Source organism: Ipomoea triloba, chromosome 1 (genome assembly GCF_003576645.1).
Source record: "Ipomoea triloba cultivar NCNSP0323 chromosome 1, ASM357664v1".
NCBI lineage: Eukaryota > Viridiplantae > Streptophyta > Magnoliopsida > Solanales > Convolvulaceae > Ipomoea > Ipomoea triloba.
This window is the reverse complement of record NC_044916.1, coordinates 32,002,650-32,026,540: the sequence shown is the minus strand read 5'-3', so window position 1 is coordinate 32,026,540 and position 23,891 is coordinate 32,002,650. Positions and strand designations below refer to the sequence as shown.

At 36.2% G+C, this 23,891-nt stretch overlaps 2 protein-coding genes across 2 annotated transcripts in view; both read right to left on the bottom strand.

Annotated features, from left to right (window-relative positions):
* Window positions 1–1,731: 1,731 nt before the first annotated feature.
* On the bottom strand, window positions 1,732–6,307 carry LOC116013875 (protein FAR-RED IMPAIRED RESPONSE 1; the record flags this gene model as incomplete). Its single annotated transcript, XM_031253837.1, has 3 exons — window positions 1,732–2,224; window positions 4,462–5,021; window positions 6,175–6,307. Coding segments are annotated over 3 exons (897 nt in total), but the record flags the coding sequence as incomplete, so codon positions are not given.
* Window positions 6,308–7,695: 1,388 nt separating this feature from the next.
* The window catches only part of LOC116012497, a 19,298-nt gene continuing 3,102 nt past the window's right edge, over window positions 7,696–23,891 (bottom strand). Inside the window, exons 7-19 of the mRNA XM_031252046.1 lie at window positions 23,489–23,877; window positions 23,066–23,393; window positions 22,512–22,767; window positions 22,214–22,430; window positions 21,230–21,582; window positions 20,539–21,096; window positions 18,499–19,693; window positions 17,841–18,194; window positions 17,339–17,576; window positions 14,503–17,141; window positions 14,229–14,377; window positions 13,929–14,148; window positions 7,696–7,779 (exon numbers count right to left, since the gene is read on the bottom strand). Coding sequence (XP_031107906.1) covers window positions 7,696–7,779; window positions 13,929–14,148; window positions 14,229–14,377; window positions 14,503–17,141; window positions 17,339–17,576; window positions 17,841–18,194; window positions 18,499–19,693; window positions 20,539–21,096; window positions 21,230–21,582; window positions 22,214–22,430; window positions 22,512–22,767; window positions 23,066–23,393; window positions 23,489–23,877 — 6,980 coding nt within the window. The remainder of the gene's footprint in view (window positions 7,780–13,928; window positions 14,149–14,228; window positions 14,378–14,502; window positions 17,142–17,338; window positions 17,577–17,840; window positions 18,195–18,498; window positions 19,694–20,538; window positions 21,097–21,229; window positions 21,583–22,213; window positions 22,431–22,511; window positions 22,768–23,065; window positions 23,394–23,488; window positions 23,878–23,891) is intronic.

Below are 23,891 nucleotides of genomic sequence, written 5' to 3'. Positions count from 1 at the left end.
TTTTTTTTTTTTTTTTTTTTTTTTTTTTTTTTGTGTATGGCAAATAAGGTGACGTGAAAAAGCGATGAAATGAGAGATAAAAAATCAGGTTTTACTATTAAAACATTGTTTTTTCTCTGGATTATGGAAAGTGTTTTTTCTTTAAAGAAGAATTTGTTTGTGTTGTGTCATGTGTGCATCGAAACACGGCCGCCCGGACAATTCTTTATTTTATTTATTTATTTTTCACTTTTTCCTTTCATACATGTTCATACATTAACTTGAAAAAAAAAAAAAAAAAAAACCTTCAACCATTGTAGTTGCTCTTAGAAAAATGACATATTTAGTCTATTCGTTGCGACTTAAATATAGATTTAATCACTCAATTATTATCAAAGTGAAGGATTCGGTCCCTTATAATTATTACAAAATTGACATATTAGTGACAAATTTAGTCCTTGAAAGATCAAATTAGTCATTGTGCTAAAAGTTGAATGACTAATGACATATAACGATTATAATTAATTAAGGAACTAAAAGTTTCATTTTTCTTTTTATGAAAAATATTTGTTAATACATACTTGTAAATTTTATATTTGTATAATTTCTTCGCGTTTCCTATTCCATTTTCTTATGTTCCATTCCCCTATTTTTCATTGTTGTGCTAGCCTAGCTTCTAAATCCACATATGAAGTCAACACATGAATCAATATCAAATTGAATGCATAAATCCATAAAATGGAATAAAAATGAGGAAGAGAAGTTATTATAGTGCAAACGCCAAACCTATGTATTGCCCTACTTTCACTATCACTATAGGGAAATTATGTTTTTATTCAATAATGCTATCTCGCTCTTTATGACAAGACAAAGAAAAAATACAACAACGTAAAAAAATCGTTAAATTTTGTATTTATTATTATCTTTTTTTTGGGTGATAAGGAAAATCTCCCATCACTATTCAAGAGTGTAAACTGGACAAATATCACTCATGTGTTACATTTATTCTTAACTTGACATGTCAAGAAGGCGAAAGTAAAAGAAAAAAAAAACACTTTTAATCCCTTCGTTGTGACTAAAATGTAATTTAGTCTCTCAATTATTATCAAAGTGGTAAATTTGATCCTTCAATTATTATCAATTTGGCATATTAGTGACAAAGTTGGCCATTGAAGGATCAAATTAGTCACTTTGCTAGAAGCTGAATGGCTAAATCTATATCTCAAATAAGTCAAAAATTAAAATTTACACTATGATTATAACTAAGCAACTAAAAGTGTCATTTTCCATATCCCATTCTCTTATATTCCATTTCCCTATTTTCATTTTTGTGCTAACCTAGTTTCTAAACCGACATATAATATGTGCAAACGCCAAACCTCAAGTATTGCCCTACTTTCACTATCACTATAGAAAAATCATGTTTTTATTCAATAATGCTAACTCACTCTATGTGACAAGACAAGAGTAGATACAACAACAATTAAGAGACCGTTAAAATTCGTATTTGTTTATTTATTTATTTTAGATGACAAAAAAATTCACAATTGTTATCCAATGTCATACACACTCATAAATCCTGCTCCTGTGTAATAACTATATGTATTCTTATCTGCAAAAGTAAAAAGAAATAAATCTTGCATTATTCATTACCATATAACATCTTTACCTGCCTTAAAAAGTATGGAAAACTATGTCATGGTGCCTTGATATCAAAATTTAGGGAAAATATGAGAGAGAGAGAGAGAGAGAGAGAGATCCAAATTCCCTTGGATAAAATTGCATTGAGTAAACAGTCTGTACCTATGAATTATGATTGCTACACCTTATGAAGAATTTTACATGAAAGATGAAACAGAGAAAGGAATATGCAGAGAGTTCTTAACATTCCATGCTGTTTCTAAATCAAAGGGTAAAAAAAATATGTCAAAGTATACCAAGCACACGCTAAGTTCGCGATGTTTGCTTCATCAAAATACCATTCTTGATATCAACTTCTCTACCCCGACACCCGACCAAGAGTAGGCAGCATACGACCTAACTATCTACGGTTCTGCTGGTTCTGCTGGTCTCTACTCTCCATTTCCCTTACGTTGTTCACAATATCTTGGATCTTCTTCGATAGAGATTGGTTGTGCTCCTCTATGTGCTCAAATATCATTTCCAGATGTCTTTTATAAGTTGCAGATCGCTTCTTTTCAGCTGCCAGTTGTTGAGAAAGTTCCCTGATTTTATCATGTTCGTTCTACATGAATAGAGAAATAGTCATCAAAAGATAGTAGTGAGAGCAAAAAAACTATAATTGAATGACCGATTCATAGAATGATGGATAGTCTTCAAAGGGAAGCATGTTATATTGAAAAGCTACTACAATCAAACAAACGTTTTCAATTCCCTCGAGGAATACAGAAATGGAAGGCTAGATCGCAGCAGTCATCCCTACTCAAATATCCCTCTCATAACCAAACTGCAAGATATTAGCATTCAACAAGATAGGTGGAGACTAACCCAATATATTGAAAAACTAAACATCCGAGCTATTTGCAGTGGATAACATAAATAAAAGGAGTGCCGATCATTTAATATGGATGTTCAAAGTACAAATATAGAAACCCCATATTGATTGATTCTCAAAGCTGAGCATTTTAAACTTTGAAGCATTGGAAGTAATGCACAAATAATTTTTGCTCTGTACCTTTTTTTAGAAGGAAAGACACTGCATAGTGAGTGTTGGGATTTTCAAGCATTTTTAGTGATGGACACTTACATCTTCCCATTTTGTACAGTGATTGCTATGAACGCTCAAGGACAATGCCTTTTAATTGCGGTATTTCACTTAGTTAATTCCCATGTGCATTCTTTGTTGCATTACCCTAACTGACCCTACCATGCGTTCTTTGTTGCATTACCCTAACTGACCCTACATGCTTTTTTCTTAATAAAGAGGTGCTTTTTCCAACGGTGGTATGTCTGACATTATGATCAATTTTCATACATGAATATTAATGACACCATACCAAATGCCTGAAATCATACCGTTAGCTTAACGTGTAGGTCTAAGATACATTCTTTAGGCATTAAAGAAGGGCTTACCAAAAATTAAAATAATAATAAACACATGCGCAGGGTCATAATTGACTAACTGCACAATCTATCATTTGTACGAATCTTGACCAGACAACTAGCGATGGCTAAAACATTTAACTACGAAATTAATAAATACAAGGAAAAGTATCACAATCATAGAAGCAGAAGCTATTTTATTTTGTAACAGTAAAATCAAACCATTGTCCATCAATAATACTCTGTAATAATACTTGTCTAGAGAATGCCCTAACAATGCTCAAAGAGAAACAGTTACAAATGAATATAGCAGATAAAATGCATATCTAATGACAGATAAAGCATTTTTGACACAATCCATTTTTTCATTAAAAAAAAAAATCTTATGAAGTGAATTTATTGATTTTGAAACTCCGGTCTTAATTTTGTCTCTGATTTAAAGTTGAATAACATGTTGATTATGAAACTCAAGTTCTAGAAACTAGTGATATGGGTTAGAAAGTTTTTCATGGATCAATTTCTGAAATGCAAGAAACTTAACTAACCAATGGGATTCTAGATGTAGAAATCTATTGAGTATCAGCAATGGAAAAAGGTTATATGTAATATCACTTCTATTATGGTTGATGAAACAAAATTTGGGAAAGAGCATTCAGTCTCAATTCTCAAGTCTAATTTATTGCTAAAAGCCACTTGACCACTGAGCCAGCCCTAGCATCTTGAATTAAATCTATTATAGCAAGTACAAGTCTTTGTTAGTGTTAACTTCTTTAGGAGTATGCAACTGTTAGATAGGTTTGGATTGCATTGATTACAATTATATGCTTAAAGCCTTAAACTCTTTGGGTAGAAATAGCCCAATTCTAGATAGGATTGCGATTGCATTGATCATTTTGAACCCAACAAACATCCAATTATAAATTTAACATAGCAGTTAGAATTATCAGGAATACCTTTTTTTCTGTGGATGAAGAAACAGTGAACTCATTTGTAAGAGTGGAGAGGTCCCCTTACAAATACTAATGTCTATTCTAAGCCCAACTCAATAATTTTAAAAAATATAGCTCAGTGTAAACTACAAGAAATTAACTAGAAGTGTGTATTTTAGTTTAGAATTTGAAGGACTTCTGTAGATTTTTTAAAATAAAAAAAGTCTGCAAAAGCCAATAAAAGTCTATAAATGTTTGTGATATAAGACGCTTATAGACTCTTACAAAGTCTACAAAAGTCTGAAAAGATTCTATAAAAGTCATTTAAAATCCATCATTTTAAAATTCTATAAAAGTCATCATTGAATACACTTATACACCCCCTTAGATAGAACAAGGAATGCATTCTTTAACTACACACAATCACATGCATATTGCAACAGGCATATGTATAAATACATAGTTGAATAATAAAGGAGCAGGAACTAACCGGAAATTGGTCATAGATAGATTCCCTACGACCTTTGCCAGGAGTTAAAGGATGAGTATGCTCCTTCACAAACTTTGTCACAATCCATTTACCAGAGCTTACTTTTCTAACTAAAATCATTGCTCTGCAGCCAACCCTAGTTTCTGCTCTTTGCCGCACAACCTTTTCCCGCCTATCAGCCATTCTGAAGCCCTCTTTGTTGCAAACAAGTGCTCGACCAATGGCAGAACCATCTTTTCTAGAACGAGAGAGCTTGCTTACACGGATAATGAAACCTACTCTAGTTGCATATGCATTATAAAATGCATGTGCTGCTGCTTCAGATTCAAACTCTTGACCCACATAGGGTTCATCTGGCGCGGAATTACTTACTGTTTCCGGCTCTTCTATTGAAACCACATCCCTACCAGAAAGGTCATGGTCAACTTTAACATTGGATGCCTGGTGAAAATCATGTTCATCAGGACTACCTTCAATCGCATTTTCAGCATCAGCCCTGACTTCAATAACAGAGCTTCCCACGACCTCGCCGTTCAAATCACCATCAATCTCAAAATCCACTGTAATTAGACAAAACCATTCAATTATTTTCTAATAAAAGCTAGACATAATAAACCACCTTTCTACAATTAAAAAAATGCAATGCTAAAAGCATAACTAAATATGGAAAATTAAAACCGCAAACTAGAAATGAGACTTGACAAAAGAATTTATTAAAAAAAAAAAGAAGAAAAGGTTCATTCTTCAAATCATTGAAACTATGTTGCATCATAATAACAAAATGAGCAACTGGTTCTTTTTTTTTTTTTTTTTTTTTGGGTTCACCTCTAGTACCATCCCAACTGTATAGCTTTGCCTTAATGAAAATCCCTTGCCCACAAAGAGCTCAATAATTCCTCGGCAATATCTCTAGCACTTCATATATTGGATTTCCTAAATAATGAAACGTACATGGAAAAAAAAAAGGAACCAAAATGCCTCATCATATCTAGATTCTAGAATATCAGGACTATATTAGATATATAAAAGACATACAGTTTATAGTTTCCTTCAGCAGGTCCCATTGCATTAGAGTTCTTCAATTTCCTTTACCTATACTACAAACCTCCTCCAAAGTTTTCAATTTTACTCACAGCCTAATTGCCTTCATATCCTGCTCCAACTGATGGAGTCTACAACGAATTTCAGTTATATCCTGCTCCAACTGATGGAGTCTACAACGAATTTCAGTTTGAACATAAATGGCAGAATTGAAGGACATTCTATTAAGACTATAGCATCCCAGTATTTTTCTTGTTTAAGGGAGATAACAAAAGCATTAAAGCCATTTAATTAGCATTTCCACCAATTCATTATTCCTTACTGACTGTTCACGAAAAATCCTTAGAGCCCATGTTTACAATCAAGGGAGGGAAAATATTTACAGTAATAAATTCACCATTAGAAAGGATTAAAAAAAAGCAATGAACTTTAGCCCTGAAGGCATCAAGTCCACCTTAAGGAGACGACACAGAAAAAGATGGATAAATACAAATCACCCAAAAAAAAAAAGGGAGAGTAAAAGTGGAAATCAATGCAAAAAATTGCGTAATCAATCGATAGAATGAGCCAATTTTGCGCAACAAGCATCAGAATTGAATCCAAAAATAACAAAGAAATTGCACTCCCGAAAAAAAAAAAAAAGGGGGGGGGGGGGAAAGATTAGATTTTTACCAGAGGAGAAAATAACAATCGAAGAAGAAGATGAAGAACTCACTGAAAATCGTTCAGGAAAAGGAGCAGAGAGACAGAGACTGCGCCAGAGCGGAGGGGTAGGAGGGGAGAGTGGTGAGGGTTCAGCCTGTGCTTAAATTGTGGATTCGAAATAAGGCGAAACAGCGAGCGTGATTGGCTACAACGACGAAGAGAAGTCAACCTTTCTGAAACCTTCCAATCAGAGCCTGACACGTATGCCGTGCATGGAAGTCTTTGTACGCCCTGTGCTTCTGGATGGATGTATCCATGCGTTACAAATACTTTAAACGGATCCCGGCTCGCTAACGTTCTGAACCGGGGTTATAAATGGAAGTCTAATTAAATTTCTTCCACATGGGCCTACAAAAAAATCTGATCCATTAACTTAGGCCCATTTAAATGACGATTTTGGACCTCCTTACAATTCCTTATACCATCGACCAAGATTCATATTGCATTGTGAACCCTGATAAAAAAAATTATGTATTTCAAATTAACATATTCTATACCTATAGTTAACAGTTTCTATACATGTAAACAAATAACTTGACAATTATTTACACATAGTATGATAGCTGTAGGTATAGAAACTGTCAACTGTATGTACAGAGCGTGCCAATTATAGATACAAAATCTGAAAATTATTTTTGAACCAAGGTCTACAATGCAAGGTAGACCCTGATCCATGGTATCCCAATTCAATTGTTATACCATGAACCAGGGTTCACATTGCATTTGTGAACCCTGATACAAAATATCTTCAATTAACACATTTTGTACCTGTAGTTAACAATTTCTATATATGTAAACACATAACTTGATAATTGCTGACACATAATATGATAACTACAGCCTACAGGTACAAAAATTGTTAACTGCAAGTACAAAATGTGTCAACAACAGATACATAATCTTAAAGTTATTTTTAAACTATGATATACATGATCCATAGTATAATTTGTCATTGTAAGAAGGATGGGCTAAGCCAAATGTGAGCATGTGCTACAAAAAGGGGTTTTGATGTGGCTAAGTGTGGAAGCTTGGCTCGAGATTCTAGTGGTATGTAGTTCGTTAGTGTGCTTTATGTTTAACATTTGTTCCTATAGTAGTAAGTGATGCATTAGATTAGTTTTAAAGAAGTACGACTTGTTTTTTTAGGTGATTAAGTATTCTAATAAATATACCAACTTGATTGGGAGTTGGTTAATATACTAATAATAATCACGGATCGTTATATCCTGCACCAGGGTGCACATGCATTATACACCCTGTAAGGAGATCAGTTCTGTATATTCTAGGTCATCGTTAAGGTTGATGCATGATTGACCCCGACTTTCATCAAATTCATCAAATAAAGGTTTAAAAAAAAAGGGACTGATTATTCTTTATGTAATTATGAAAAAATATAATCCCCAAAGTAGCATGCGATGAAACAAAAGGGAAGGGTTTTACACATAGAAGGGAATTAAAATGGTTCCAACGCAACCAAGCAAGGAAGCATCATCTCCCGCGGCCACCTTTTCCCTTGCGTTTCTTGGACTTGTTCTTCGCCTTCGCTTTATTGCGCTCACCCTCATTCTTCACCATCCACCACACAGTCATTTGAGCTGTCAGCCAATCTTTCACCACGATTCTTGAACCTTACAAGATCTAAAGAAGCTGGCCAAGATTTTGGAACTTCCAAGTCCCTGGGCAAAAAATAAAAGCAATTTAGAAGAGTTGTCATATCTTTAAACAATGTAGAATGTAACACTATAATTCCCAACGAGAATTCTCATTGCAGGTATGATAGGATATGTAGAAACCAACATACCCATCTAGGCACTTCTGCTTGCACAAATTGATAAAATCATCAGTATACCTAGCAAACATGTCATCAAGACGTTTCAATAATTTTCGAGCCCCATCAAGAGACAATAAATCCCAGGCCCTAAACACTTGTGTGTATTTCGTCTCCTTCTGAATGTCAATGGTGCAGACTATATAGTACCCTTCAACCTTAAACTGCTTCACAATCTGTGATGAAGTTTCACACACCAAATCCACACCTTTTCTCTTAGGTCTCCATCCACCAGCAAGCTTAATTAAAAGATTAAGCACTGCCATTTTCATGCTAGATGTCACCAAGTTTTTAAATGATCTTTTGAAATTGTCATTTAAAAGAACCTAACAACACAAGGAAAGGAAAATATAAATAATATCCAAAATGGCATTAGTACCTACTAACCTTAGACAATTAGGAAGCATACTAAAATCGAAAAGATAAACACCGGATAGATGAGTTATAATCTAAAATTGCGCCAAGGTCACACAACTAGGCTATATTGCACATGGGCCAAACCAAACTAAAAGGCTGAAACCACTCAAATAACTAGTGTAATCCATGACCTTATAAACCCATATGTTCTCTCTTATGTTTTCAATGTGGGACTCTAGACTAGATGAAAAATGGAAAAGAAATTATTAAAAAAAAAAAAAAAGGTGATTGCATTAAGATAAAAATTAAAAACATAGCAATTCAAAGTATCCTCAAACTCATTCGATTCAAACACCACATATATAGTTGAAGCATTAAGTGTAAGAAACACATTAAAGGTCAACTCCCTACATCCCCCTCTAATTTACCCAAAAAGACAAATTTGCCTTACAACAATTAGGCAGAGTGGATATGTTGAATGTAATGACAAACAAATGCTAAAGCAGTCAAATTTTACATCGTTGAGACCAAACGTTTGGCAACAATAGGATCAAGCAATCAAATCTGTTTACCTTCCATCTTTGACTTTTGAATACAATACTATCTGCATTGAGCAAATCATCAAGTTGATCCAGTTCTTTCATGACATCTAAAATAGTTTTCAACAGACCACTGTCTTCATCAGCAAAGAAGAGGCACTGACGATCCTTTGCATCTAGAACTAATCCTTTCCAAACTGAATTGCTATCAAATAGTATCCTTTCATTTCCCAAGATCCACAAACAGTGCATAGAAGAAACAGAAGAAATAGTTATTAGACACTTTTAAGGATTGTCAGTTTCAAATTAGAAAGATCAGAAGATAGCCAATACCTTGCCCTGGTCAGAGCAACATTAGTTCTTTGCAAACTTTTCATAAAACCAATGGAGCCACTACTATTAAATCTCACTGTTGATATAATTATGATATCTTCTTCTCCACCCTGGAACCCATCAATAGACTTCACCTTAATTGCAAACCCATTAAGGTTGTCATACTTTCTGCCAATAGTATCTTTTATGGTGACAACTTGAGCAGTATAAGGAGATATAACACCAACACTAAGCTTCTGTCCTGTGCTACGCCAAACTGTGTAAATAAGGTTTTGAGAAAAAAAAATAGTTAAAACATTACATGAAAACTTAACGAAATTGCCATGCTTAAGAAGATAAGTCAGTAAAATAAATACAAAATAGAAAGTAACATGTTTCACTTCAATTAGGTATTTAGGTTTACTTTGTACAAGCTAACAAATATTAACTCATAATCACACTCTGAATTTTAGCATCAGTGAGGATATATTAGCAAATGGGAAAAGAGTAGGGGGGTAATAGAAAATATAACATAATTGATGGCAAAAAACCATAAACAAAAAGTACACTTACATTCGTACAAGTCCTTCACTATCTTAATTACTAAAGCCACCTCAACCATATTTCTTCTGCTATGCCCAATATCATCCAATTCTTCTTTTCCACAGGGGATGCTTATAAAAGAATATAGACCATACATTCTTCCCTGAAGATACTTTCTCTCATAGGTTTTGCCTTTCACATTTTCAGCATCTTGGACTTGACCATGATAGAAACTCACATTTGGGAAATAACTGATTGCTGGATGCATACGGTATTGCACATTAAGCATGAGTTTTGAATGACCCAATGAACTTAACCTTTCATACAAGCTTCTTCCAAAACAAGCTTCATAAGACACCTAATAACAATTTTCCATGTTTATCATGTCAACAAGCTGTCAGTAATCAGATGCCAGTTAGGGAGTACTATAGCTTAAAAGAATGGAATACTCACTTTGCTGTGAACGGTTGCCTGTAATTGGCACTCATCGCCTACAAGAATTACATGCTTCAGACCAGGAAGATGAAGTGGAATTACTGATTCACATTCCCTCAACTGGGCAGCTTCATCAATGACCAGTACGTTGAACGGCTCCATCTTGATTGAGTGTATCTTATATGAACTAGAAGTAGTGCAGAAAACCAAGGTCGATGTCTTTAAACACAAATCCCTTATCAAGTATTTATTTGATGCATATGGAAGATCAAGTTCTCCTAAAGAATGTAGAAGAGTTTTCAGCAAAGAGAGGCACTGGCTTCTCAAGCATACCAAGGAAGATTTATCTGCAAATGACTCAGGGGAAACATCAGAGATTACTGGTTGTGAAAAAGCACTGTTCAATTCTTCAGATCCCATAACCTCCTGAAATAACATTCCATTTAGGGAATCCAGTAGGCATATCAGGGAAATGATAGCTTGGAAATTTCTTTCTTGAATGAAATGCCTGGGTAAATGAGAACACAGTATAAGCATGCACCTTTTGAGGGGAGATACTGTACCTTCAGAGCACGATTTAATAAACTCGGCAAAAGATTTAGGGTGTGCACTTTCTTCCAATGTTTTACCTTTGTCCCTCAACTCTCTCATTTTTATCAATTCATTTTCCACATATATTTCATAATCAGAAACACAATCCTCAAGAAAACGAATTGTTGAAAGAATGCAGTTTCTCCAACCCTTCAGCCCCAAACACTCATAAAGCTTGTCAACACGATAGTCTAGAAATATCTCCTCAGTGCCTACACCCAGCTTTAATCTATCCTTGTTTCCAAATAAGAGCACATCACCCACTGGACATAACAAATTTTCCTTCAAAGGTTCATCTTTAAAAGACTCATATACCAACTTAACCACACGAGAGGCCACCTGTGTTATTGCCACATTTGTAGGTGCACAAACAAGTGTTCTGTAGTTCTTTTTCAAGAGCATAAAAAGCAGTATGCTAATAGTACTTGTCTTTCCAGTACCAGGAGGACCCCATATGAGATCAACATGCGATATTTGGTCACATTTCACCCTTTCAAGGCAAGTCAGTACTGCATTAGCTTGTGATTCATTCAGTTTGGAGAACATGCTAGTTCCAATGCTTTCAGTGGAACCAATATTATCAGCATGTGGAGAGCAGAGACAACATTTCTCCTCAGCCTATTCAAAGATCAATCGAAATCATTTAAAAAACCAAAAAGCAAGAATTAAGCATCAATATTGTAGGTTGAGAATGATAGAACCTTGAGTGCAACAAATATCACCAGAATGAAAAGGTTTATGAAGACATACTTTATAAATGGAATGAGCTGAAGTAAAAATCAAAGTGAGTAACACAGAGTATATCAGTAAACCAACAACACCACATACCTCACCATATGCGTCCAAAACTGTGTCAATAATCTTCATGTTTTTCCTCTTTTGCAATGCATTCCAAATCCTTTTATGTGTTGTGATGTTTTCTAAGAACACAATGTGGAATCCTTCATATTTTTCAAGATTGGCAGTGAGATCAGTCGGCATTTTCACTTCAAAATTTGTAGAGATATTGGCATCATCATCCTCATCATCCACGATACTAACTACTGAAGCAAGTGTCCAGTTCCACCCAGCTCGATTCAAATCAGAAGCACTCACCGGTCTATTATCAGCGATTACAACAATATCTCCAGGCAATGTTCTGTATGGCTCTCTTTCATCACGCACTCTATTTTTCCAAACGTCCACATTAACATTATACAGAGGCTCCCCGTGTCTCTTCGCTCCATCAAGGGCGATCACTTCAGCATACGGTGCTTTGTCCATTACTTCCATAGAAGCTGCAAGCTCAGCACGTGTTTCCTCCAATAAAGGATATAAGAAAGAACCTAGATAATGCTCCGCTGAAGTGAATGTTTCTGGAATCTTCTCGACCTATGAAGAGCAAAAGAAAAAACAAGTCCGCGATGAATACGAGCATCCAAATATTCAATGGTAACACTACAGTGCAAGAATGAATGCAGTCATACACTCATACTAGCAACAATAGTAGCAATTGAAAGGAGATCCATATTCGGTTTGAAAAGAGAGTAGCAATTGATACCTGGTCTTTGTACAGATTGTCGTTAAAAATTTGTTCCAGAGTCCATGAAAACACAATATCAGTGAAGTCACCTTTGGGCCAAGAAGAGGAAACCCTCTCCATTTCTTCGCTGAGTACAGAGAATAACGGAATGAAGTAGAGAATTGAATGCAAGATATTTTGCTTCAGATCACAAATAAAGAAACAGCAAAAATAAGCCCCAAATTTCAACGAGTGCTAAAACTAAAGGCGTTCGTGCAATCGTGCATGAAAGGTGGTGTCCCAGTCCTTGGACTAACAAATGGTAGAAGGAGAGAGAAGATTGGGAATATGTGAAAAGGTGACGAATATATATAAAGGATTCTTCAAAATGGACAAAGTTCGTTCCTATTTCCTGCTGGGAAATCCGTTCTACTTACACCTCGAGACCACTACTACATCCATAATAACGTCCATCACAATTATCTATTCACTTAGTCAATGGAAATGAAAGCGAAAGCCGAATGTCTTCTACAGTCTTCAAGCTTTCAATCTACTCTTTTTCAGTTTTTCTATTGCAATCACTCTGTCTGTCAAAAGAGTGAAATGGGAAGCTTTTTCTAAAAAAATAATTAAAATAGGGCGATTTTAAAAAACTGAACTGAAATGAAAAAAGAATATTTGGGACTTGCGTTTAAGGTCAGAAAAGCAAGTCTCACATGCATTTGTTAATTTATTTTTTTTCAAACGTTGACCACAAATGTAAGTCCCACATGCCTGTCTGAAGAGTAGGTAAAGCTTAATGCAACAATGTGGCCAAGTGTGGAAGCTTGGTTTGAGGTTTTAGTGGTATGCATCTAGTATATATGCTTTAAGGGTGTGTTTGGAAACACTTAGAAAATGCGGTCAATTTTCGTTGATCATGAAAAATCAGGCAATTTTTCAGGAGAATTTTTTCCGAAAGTCATTTTTCAGAATTGGCTTCCGTGACTTTTTGGCCAAAATAGCCAAATCTTTGGCCCTCTGGATTCTGGCGGACTGATTTCCGACGGAAACTAATCCCCTGGAACCTTTCTTTTTACTTTTTAAAATAAATATCATTATTTTTCATATTATTATAATTTTTTATATTTAAAAACAATTAAAATGTAAAATTATACAATCTTATACACACAAATACGGCTTTCCAGAATGTAACCAAACATTGTAAATGGAACTGTTTTATGAAAATAGCTCATTTTCTAAAAATATTTTTCAGAAGATATTTTCCTACATTCCATTATTTAATTTGTCTCTACAACATTAAGTTATTACGTATATTAGTTTATATTTAAACGATTGCAACTTGTTTAGGAGACCACTATCCAACGCAACTCTGGGAATTACTCTCTAAGATTGCATGGAATGAAACCCATCGAGTTCTTCTTGAAATTATGAATTATATAAATTCCCAAAGTAGCATGCAACAAAAAGGAAAGGTTATACTTTTACACAAGGAAGGGAATTAAAATGGTTCCAACGCAAGGAAGCATCACCTCCCGCCGCGGCCACCTTTTCCCTTGCGTTTCTTGGACTTGTTCTTCGCCTTCGCTTTATTGCGCTCACCCTCATTCTTCACGCCGCCGCTCTCCGACACCACATTACCGGCATCCTCGTCGACAACCTCAGCCGATCCCTGGTTTGCAGCCCCGTCACGTTCTGAATCCACAAACGTAACCTCACCACCGTCCTTCCCCACAACGATGTTGTTCAAGAAAGCTTCCAATCTAGGCTTCCTCGACTGCAAGCTCTTCTGCAATTTGACCACGTCTGCTCGCTTTTCCTCCTCGTCCACACAACTGTAAAATCAACACATGAGACCCCATCTGTTTCCACTCTAGGCACTGAATTTAAACTAGGTGTTTATTAACAAACTAACCTTGTATTCAACTTGTCTGACAGTTCTTTCAATTCTTGAAGCATGCTTTCGGCTTCCTTCAGCATATCTGCATCTTCCCCAGATTGAGTTTCCTTCCCAGACATGTAATTAACCACGGCAGTCGTGAATTGTATGCATTCATTCAAGTCCTTTGAACAAAACAAAGAAAAAACATCTCAGCATTACAATTAATTAAAGATAATGAATGCTAGCACAGACATGTATAAAATTAACGGGCTTTCATTATTAGCAAGAAATTAAGGTTTGATAGTACCTCTGATGATTTAAAGCAAGTAGTAGTTGTCCAGATTCTCGCCTTCCCTTCATTTTCAGTCTCTTCAGTCCTGGAGGAAACTAATTCTTCCTCCAAAATGTGCCATTTCATTTGCAGGGTGCTTTTAACTTCTTCATCCTTCTGGGCCTGATTTTGCTTGGAGGCTTTGTCTGGAGATGGCAACAATGAAGTCTTGTCTGCAATCAGGGGAAGCACACAACACGAGTTCTTCATGGATTTCTGCACTGCAGAAGTAACGCTTTTCCTTGGGAACAGCATTTCGATGATGTCCTCTCTGCAAGAATTTGGGTGTATGCCTAAATAAAAGGTGTTGGGACACACAGAGGTAGGAGTATTTTCTTTCAAGTTCACGAGCAAAGCAGGATTTCCGAGAACTCTCAGAGCTTCAGCAATTTTTACTCTATCTACGAATGCAGTGTGCTTCCCTCCACGTCTGAACACTGCATTGAATTCTCTCGGTAGCTCAGAAGAAATATATGGAGTCTTTAAAGCATGAGTGAGAGCATCCCGAGGTTCCACAGAGGACGTGTTCATGCACAGTGAGCAAAGAATGACCACCAACCTCAAAACCAGCAACTTATGATAGTTTCTGAATTGAATTTTAGACTTCTCAATCCAACGAGCTGTCTCGATTTTGTGGAAGAGGAGCCAATGCACCATGGAAGTGATGGACTTATAGAACATTTCACTAGACGGCAATCTTGTTGGAAAACCTGCAATCACATTGACACCTGGTTTCTGAAAAATCAACCACTCAAGAAAAGAGGATTTTGTTGTGTAAAAGAAACCACTCGAGCAGAATGCCAAGATCAGGAAACGTTCAACCAGATATAAGAAGCAGTGAGGAGATATGTAGTCATAAATGTTCTGCCAATGGATTTGATAAGTTTCGTTCAAAGCTTCATGGAATCTGGAAACCAAAAGAAAACCTGCTTTACATGGATCTACAGGTGAAGCCTCTTGAGAACCAGCTGATGCTGTTTCATTTTTAGGCTCTCTAACACTCCTCAGTATGTTAATGAAAGCTTTCCAATTCGAATCTTCTCGGGTTCTTTCAAAAATTTTACAGCACAGTTCATCTGCAGGTTCAGCAGACCCAAGCCATATCATCATCAACCGTCCAATCTGCCCAAGTGTAAGTTCACCTTTTCTACTAAGATCATTAACAATACATTCTTCAAGTAACTGTCTGGAGACCTGTGTTCCTCTTAAAGAAATTATGTTTTCCTCCAAAGGCTTCTGGTAATCAAAAGGAAAAACTTTTTCTAAGTACTGCATTGAAAGTTCGAAGAACTTTCGCAGTTTTGCATCATAATTCTTGCAGTGCAGGTCGCTGGCAATGGCATATATATTTACCAGGCACATGCTTTGGCTGAACAGAGACGGCGACCTCATGGAAAAGCTATAAAGCGATTCAAGGGTTTCCAGAACCTTAAGGCCTACAGAGAGAACTTCATTCTGCCAGTAATTCCGTGCAGCAATTATGAAATGTCTAACATCAATTGAGACCATATTTTTGCTCTGCCTCAAGAAACTTTGATTGACCTTTTTAACCCATTCAGCATCAGGATTTAACAGAAGATAGCTCACTTTCATATCAGAATACTGTCGCCGCACACCAAAATAATCCAGGCAGAACTCCCCGTAGCCTTTATATTTACCAAAATCCTGTACCCCAAGACAGTTAAGGGACTCAAGAACGTCTAAGATATATCTCTTCCATAGATTCCAAAAGTGACACAGGGTTCCAACAGAGAGTTGGTCACAGAACATGGTGTCATCTGGGTACTTCAGGTCAAAAGGAAGCTTGTCTTCCCATGAGTACTTTGTGGCATTAATTTGAGTGTGAACATCAATAATTTTTCTTAGACACAAAATTTCACCTTTGAGACTCCCACATTTCTGCAAAGCACTTGAAGCACGTCTCAATTCACACAAATTACTTGGATCATGTGATAAGACCTTTGCCTCAGTACAAACAGATTCATAGAAGGCATCAGATTCATTACTTGCAAACAAAATGGCCTTTTTCAAGAGTTCATCCTTAGATTCAAATTTCTTCAGGGGCCAGGCTGCACAGCATCCACGCACCCACAAAGAGTTGGCAAGCACATACCAAAGGATGCGTGAGGATGCCTTGCTGAAATTTCCAGCTTTACCTAGCAGATCTGCCTCTCGTAAAAGATCTCCTTTCAGTTTTGCAAGTTCTGCAGCTTCAGCAAAATTGCCAGACTCCTCCTCTAACAATAACAATTCGTCTAGACAATCCAGAGGCTTCAAGAACCTACGCTTATGGTCTAACGACTTAAAAGCTTTAACAAACTTCATCATTGATTTCCTATCATTGTGCTCAAAGAAATCAGATGCACAGCTTTCAAGAAATTCCTGTTCAATTCCATCTATTTCTATCCCTCTTTCTTGAGCATGTTGTTTCCAGTATTCTACATATTTCAATCCCATATCATATAGGTGTCCCTTTCTGCAAACTGACAAACACTCGGAGAAACAATTGTGTTTTGCATATATGTCTGCAGCACTCTCATAACGTTCAGCCCTTGTAAAACACACTGCAGCTTTTTTATGTTCACCTTTGCCACACTTCTTCAGATAAATCGTTCCTGCAATATAGAAGAAATTAAAAATTGACCAACAGCATTCAAATGATATATTTCAAGTAACAATGCTAATATATAGAAAAAACATAGCTTCAGAATGCTCCTGTCTTGGTGATGTGTCCATTTCAAACACTAACAGTAACATACCTTCATGCCAAGCACAAGGATGCAACTTAAAGTGAAGAGGGAAAAATTAATACCTGCACGTTCATACTCCTTCAGGTCACAAAAACATTCAGCTGCAGATTCAAACCTTCCAATAGACTCAAATATTTCAGCAGCTTCCCTCAAGTAGGTACAGGAGACATTGGGATTTGAATCCCGCATACGATCAGCAGCGTCCCTGAGACTGGTAGCTTTAGCTCTTTTCTCCCAGTTTCTCTCTCCTGCCCTTTCAAAACACATAATAGCCATTTCATAGTTTTTCTCCCAAAAGAGCTGCACAATAAAATATATTCCACTGCTATTAGAAAACCTGAAGTTTAAAAAGGTAAAAACTAGTGGATAAGTTTCTTGGATTATGCATAGTCTAGAAGTCTTCAAAAAGTTCAGTTTAAATGTTTAATCAGAGAAGGCTATGAATGGTATTTATTTTGATTTTAAAAAAAAACCAGCACTAGAGATAGGCTTATACTCAGACATGTAGATATCAACAAAAATAGAAAATTATACTAGCAAAAAAGAAAAGGAAGATCAACTGACATTAATTCCCCGTGATCTCCACTGCTCAGGAGTGCTTGCCAGTCTCATAGCCTGTGCAAGTGAGTCATCAACCTCCCTTACCTCCACAAGGCACATTTTCATCCAATAATCAAACATCGGTTTTGAAAACTCCTCGATACTTTCACAGATCCATAACCTTTGCCTTGTTCGAGTAATAGCCACATAGAGCTGCTTTAATTCAGAACACAAAATGGTATGCCTTGCTTCACAAAAACTTGGGAAGCATTGATGAAATCTCGAGTCAAGCATATCTCGCTGTTTCATAAATTCATATACTACTCTCCATTGATTACTAAGTGGTGAAGAACCAAAGAAGTTGTAAAGCAGTACATCCTACAATAATACATGATAGTGGTCAGACAATATAGCAGAACTAGAAAGAAAACGAGTTCTAGCACACATTCTAGTTAATGTGAGTTCTAGTTAATGTGATCACAAATTTCAATGGAGGCGGACAAAGAACATAGCGTCTTCCATTAAAATTTGTGATCAAGCAAAAATTATCATAATAGCGCTGTTATTCCTGTCCCCCAAAAGAAAACAATCAATGAATGTTGAATTTGTTTATGAAAACAAAATAAACAGTGAAAGAGAAAAGAACCAGAAAGGAATTGGATGCTATAGCAATCTCACTCGCCTGGAACTCTAAGCCCTTGCATTCAACTATTGTTAGAATAAGTGCTTGTTTTCCAACCAAGACAGAAACTTCCTTCTTAGCCGACTCGTCACGCACTAATATGACTTGCTCAGCGCCAAAGCCCACCATTTTCCCACTAATACTCCCGCTGTTACCAAAGATAGTTACAATAGCATTTTCATCACTGCCAGGCTTAAGTAATACAGGAGCTTCACCATATATAAGACTGGTCTCTGGTGCCAAAGCATCAATAGATTGAGGGAAATAATGACAAAGAATATCAATTACACTCTGTGCAAGCCTTAGAACACCAGCATGAGTACGAAAGTTCTGTAGCAAACAAGAGACCCCAGCAAGATGACCTTTATCTTTTCGTGCCGGAGGTCCATCACCCTTTAATTTCATCATAAACTCCTCATAGAATAAAGTCCGCACATCTTCAAACCTAAAATCTATCCCCCTGGCAATTGTTTGTGCTGTATCTCCAGAAAATACAAAGCCTTCATCAACATTTTGGCAAATATACTTGAACAGTGAAATCTGTCTCATTGTAAGGTCTTGAACTTCATCAATATATACAAAATCCATTTTGTCACCATTCAAGTTTTCACTCTTTAATCGAAGATGAAGATCATTCACTAAATCAGCTAAATCAAATTCACCCCGCTCCATCTTCATTTTTTCATAACCAAGAAAGATGTCATAAATTACCTCTCTCTTCTTCTCATTCAATGTGGATGTTCTGTTCTCAGACATTGAAATATACCCCTCACGGGTGAGTTTTGAACCATCGGTCTCACACACTTGCAAGCCTCCTTTTATATGTGAAATTATCTCAGTAAACACTCTGGAAGGATCAAGATTCTTTGTCAATTGGGAATTGAAATGAGGCCAATACACGCAAGAAAAGTGGTCAAAACTAACCCCTTTCCCTCTTATGAAACTTTCTACAGTGGCTGCTCTTGGCATACTGTCCAGAGAAAGTTTGCTTGTATCCAGGAAACGGTCAAAGTATGAAGACCCCAGCGTGCCATCAAGCATCATCAAAAACTTATGAAATGTTATTACCAGAGGATACTTACTATCCGGAATGTCAACAAAAGAATTTGGAATGTCATTAAAATGAGAAAATCCATCCAAATCATCCAAATCCATCACACTGTTCCCAGCAGAGATTTCACCCCCCTGAGCAAACCTGCAGGCATAATTAAGGTTTACAGTTACAGTCTTACAGACAAAACATCTTTGACTATGAAAACAGGCTTTTATACACTCTATATTCAATGGAAGAGCTGTTTGAATAAGCCAAGAACATCATAACATACATGTGATAGAATGCATGTCAAGTAAGAAGAAAGTGGAAAACATTAAATTAGGTAATGGATATAGAAACTACGTCAAGATAAAAGCTTCTTAATCTAAAACCAGGGAGGGAGGGGATGAAAGACAATTCGCAATTAAAACCAAGTTCAATTGCATTGGCATCAGAACAAGGCAAATGATTCTATCATGCAATCATATGTTTGATGACTATTTATGCATTTCATATCCTGGTAAGCCTTCATAAAGAAGTCGCAGTATCCCATAATGGTTGTATCCTATACTGTAAGAACAAATTTTAAAGATGGTGAGGGAAAAGTATGTAATTTTATCTCTTCTGCAACAAAGTGTACTTTTTAATTTAAAAAATGACTTTCATTATGAGGGGAATGAGAAAAGTAAAACGATGTAAGGTGTTTGTTTTAGAAAAGCGGACAACATTTTGGAATACCCTAATAAGGAAATGAAGACAACTATTTTGGGACCGAAGAATTATCTATTTATTCTAACAAAACAGACAAGGATCAGAACAGGTAACTAGATAATTTCAAATCAAGCAATGGCAAGATTTGATACAGCATAAAAACAAGCAAAATCCATTAACTTGAAGTAACTTTTTAACTTCACAAAGGTAACTAACTGAGCAGTGTACTTCTTAACAAGAAGCTGTAAATAGATGATAGAATCTGACAGAAACTAAATTAGATTGTTCATGCTCACCGTTTCAGATGAGAAACATGTTGTTTGACGGCATAGCATAGCTTTGGACTAACTGTGACAAAAAGCTGCCTTAAGGTAGTCCTCTTAATATCAACTTCAGATTGGCTCTTCCATGTACTCCCACGTCTAGAAAAGCTACTTTCTCCTGCATACTCACTTATCTCATTTGCCTCAACTTTCATGACTCCACCCAAGGCAAGTTGATGCTGTTGCTCCCTTTGAAATAATTTCATGGTCAAGACAGTGGTTTTCCCAGTGCCTGATCGACCCAATATGAAACTACTCCTTCCAAATTGGATTACCTCCTTCTCCTCATCAGTAACTTCAAAAGGTATATCAATTTCTTCACCTTGGTTGTCAGAGAGCAAATGATGGACAACACCAGATGATAAGCAGTAAAACTTCATCAACAGTAAGCTTTCATTCACCCTTGAATTTTCAATGTAACTTCTACCATCCACCACACAGTCATTTGAGCTGTCAGCCAATCTTTCACCAAGATTCTTGAACCTTACAAGATCATAAGAAGCTGGCCAAGCTTTTGGAACTTCCAAGTCCCTGGGCAAAAAATAAAAGCAATTTAGAAGAGTTGTCATATCTTTAAACAATGTAGAATGTAACACTATAATTCCCAACGAGAACTCTCATTGCAGATTTGCAGGTATAATAGGATATGTAGAAACCAACATACCCATCTAGGCACTTCTGCTTGCACAAATTGATAAAATCATCAGTATACATAGCAAATATGCCATCAAGACGTCTCAATAATTTTCCAACCTCATCAAGAGACAATAAATCCCAGGCCCTCAACACTTGTGTGTATTTCACCTCCTTCTGAATGTCAATGGTGCAGACTATATAGTACCCTTCAACCTTAAACTGCTTTACAATCTGTGATGAAGTTTCACACACCAAATCCACACCTTTTCTCTTAGGTCTCCATCCACCAGCAAGCTTAATTAAAAGATTAAGCACTGCCATTTTCATGCGAGATGTCACCAAGTTTTTAAATGATCTTTTGAAATTGTCACTTAAAAGAACCTAACAACACAAGGAAAGGAAAATATAAATAATATCCAAAATGGCATTAGTACTACTAACCTTAGACAATTAGGAAGCATACTAAAATCGAAAAGATAAACACCGTCAAAATTTTAAATAGCAAAACAGATGGATAGATGAGTTATAATCTAAAATTGAGCCAAGGTCACTCAACTAGGCTATATTGCACATAGGCCAAACCAAACTAAAAGACAGAAACAACTCAAATAACTAGTCTAATCCATGGCCTTATAAACCCATATGTTCTCTCTTATGTTTTCAATGTGGGACTCTAGACTAGATGAAAAATGGAAAAGAAAAAAAAAAGTGATTGCATTAAGATAAAAATTAAAAACATAGCAATTAAAAGTATCATATAACTCATTCGATTCAAACACCACGTATATAGTTGAAGCATTAAGTGTAAGAAAAACATTAACATGGAAAGTCCAAAAGATCAACTCCCAACATCCCCCTCTAATTTACCCAAAAAGCCAAATTTGCCTTACAACAATTAGGCAGAGTGGATATGTCGAATGTAATGACAAAAAAAATGCTAAAACAGTCAAATTTGACATCATTGAGACCACACGTTTAGCAACAATAGGATCAAGCAATCAAATCTGTTTACCTTCCATCTTTGACTTTTGAATACAATACTATCTGCATTGAGCAAATCATCAAGTTGATCCAGTTCTTTCATGACATCTAAAATAGTTTTTGACAGACCACTGTCTTCATCAGCAGAGAAGAGGCATTGGCGATCCTTTGCATCTAGAACTAATCCTTTCCAAACTGAATTGCTATCAAATAGTGTCCTTTCATTTCCCAAGATCCACAAACAGTGCCTAGAAGAACAGAAGAAATAGTTATAAGACACTTTAAGGATTATCAGATTCAAATTAGAAAGATCAGAAGATAACCAATACCTTGCCCTGGTCAGAGCAACATTGGTTCTTTGCAAACTTTTCATAAAACCAATGGAGCCACTACTATTAAATCTCACAGTTGATATAATTATGATATCTTCTTCTCCACCCTGGAACCCATCAATAGACTTCACCTTAATTGCAAACCCGTTAAGGTTGTCATACTTTCTGCCAATAGTATCTTTTAAGGTGACAACTTGAGCAGTATAAGGAGATATAACACCAATGCTAAGCTTCTTTCCTGTGCTAAGCCAAACTGTGTAAATAAGGTTTTGGAGAAAAAAAAAAAAGTTAAAACATTACATGAGAACTTAACTAAATTGCCATCCAGATGTGCATAACAAGATAAGTCCGTAAAATAAATACAAAAAAGAAAGTAACACATTTCACTTCAATCAGGTTTACTTTGTACAAGCTAACAAATATTAACTCATAATCACACTCTGAATTTTAGCATCAGTGAGGATATATTAGCAAATGGGAAAAGGGTAGGGGGGGAGTAGAAAATATAACAGAATTAATGGCAAAAAACCATAAACAAAATGTACACTTACATTTGTACAAGTCCTTCACTATCTTATTTACTAAAGCCACTTCAACCATATTTCTTCTGCTATGCCCAATATCATCCAATTCTTCTTTTCCACAGGGGATACTTATAAAAGAATATGGACCATACATTCTTCCCTGAAGATACTTTCTCTCATAGGTTTTGCCTCTCACATTTTCAGCATCTTGGACTTGACCATGATAGAAACTCACATTTGGGAAACAACTGATTGCTGGATGCATACGGTATTGCACATTAAGCATGAGTTTTGAATGACCCAATGAACTTAATCTTTCAAACAAGCTTCTTCCAAAACCAGCTTCATCAGACACCTATAGCAATTTTCCATTTTCATCATGTCAACAAAGCTGTCAGTAATCAGATGCCAGATAGGGAGTACTATAACTTAAAAGAATGGAATACTCACTTTGCTGTGAACGGTTGCCGGTAATTGGCATTCATCGCCTACAAGAATTGCATGCTTCAGACCAGGAAGATTAAGTGGAATTACTGATTCACATTCCCTCAACTGGGCAGCTTCATCAATGACCAGTACGTTGAATGGCTCCATCTCGATTGAGTGTATCTTATATGAACTAGAAGTAGTGCAGAAAACCAAGGTCGATGTCTTTAAACACAAATCCCTTATCAAGTATTTATTTGATGCATATGGAAGATCAAGTTCTCCTAAAGAATGTAGAAGAGTTTTCAGCAAAGAGAGGCACTGGCTTCTCAAGCATACCAAGGAAGATGTATCTGCAAATGACTCAGGGGAAACATCAGAGATTACTGGTTGTGAAAAAGCACTGTTCAATTCTTCAGATCCCATA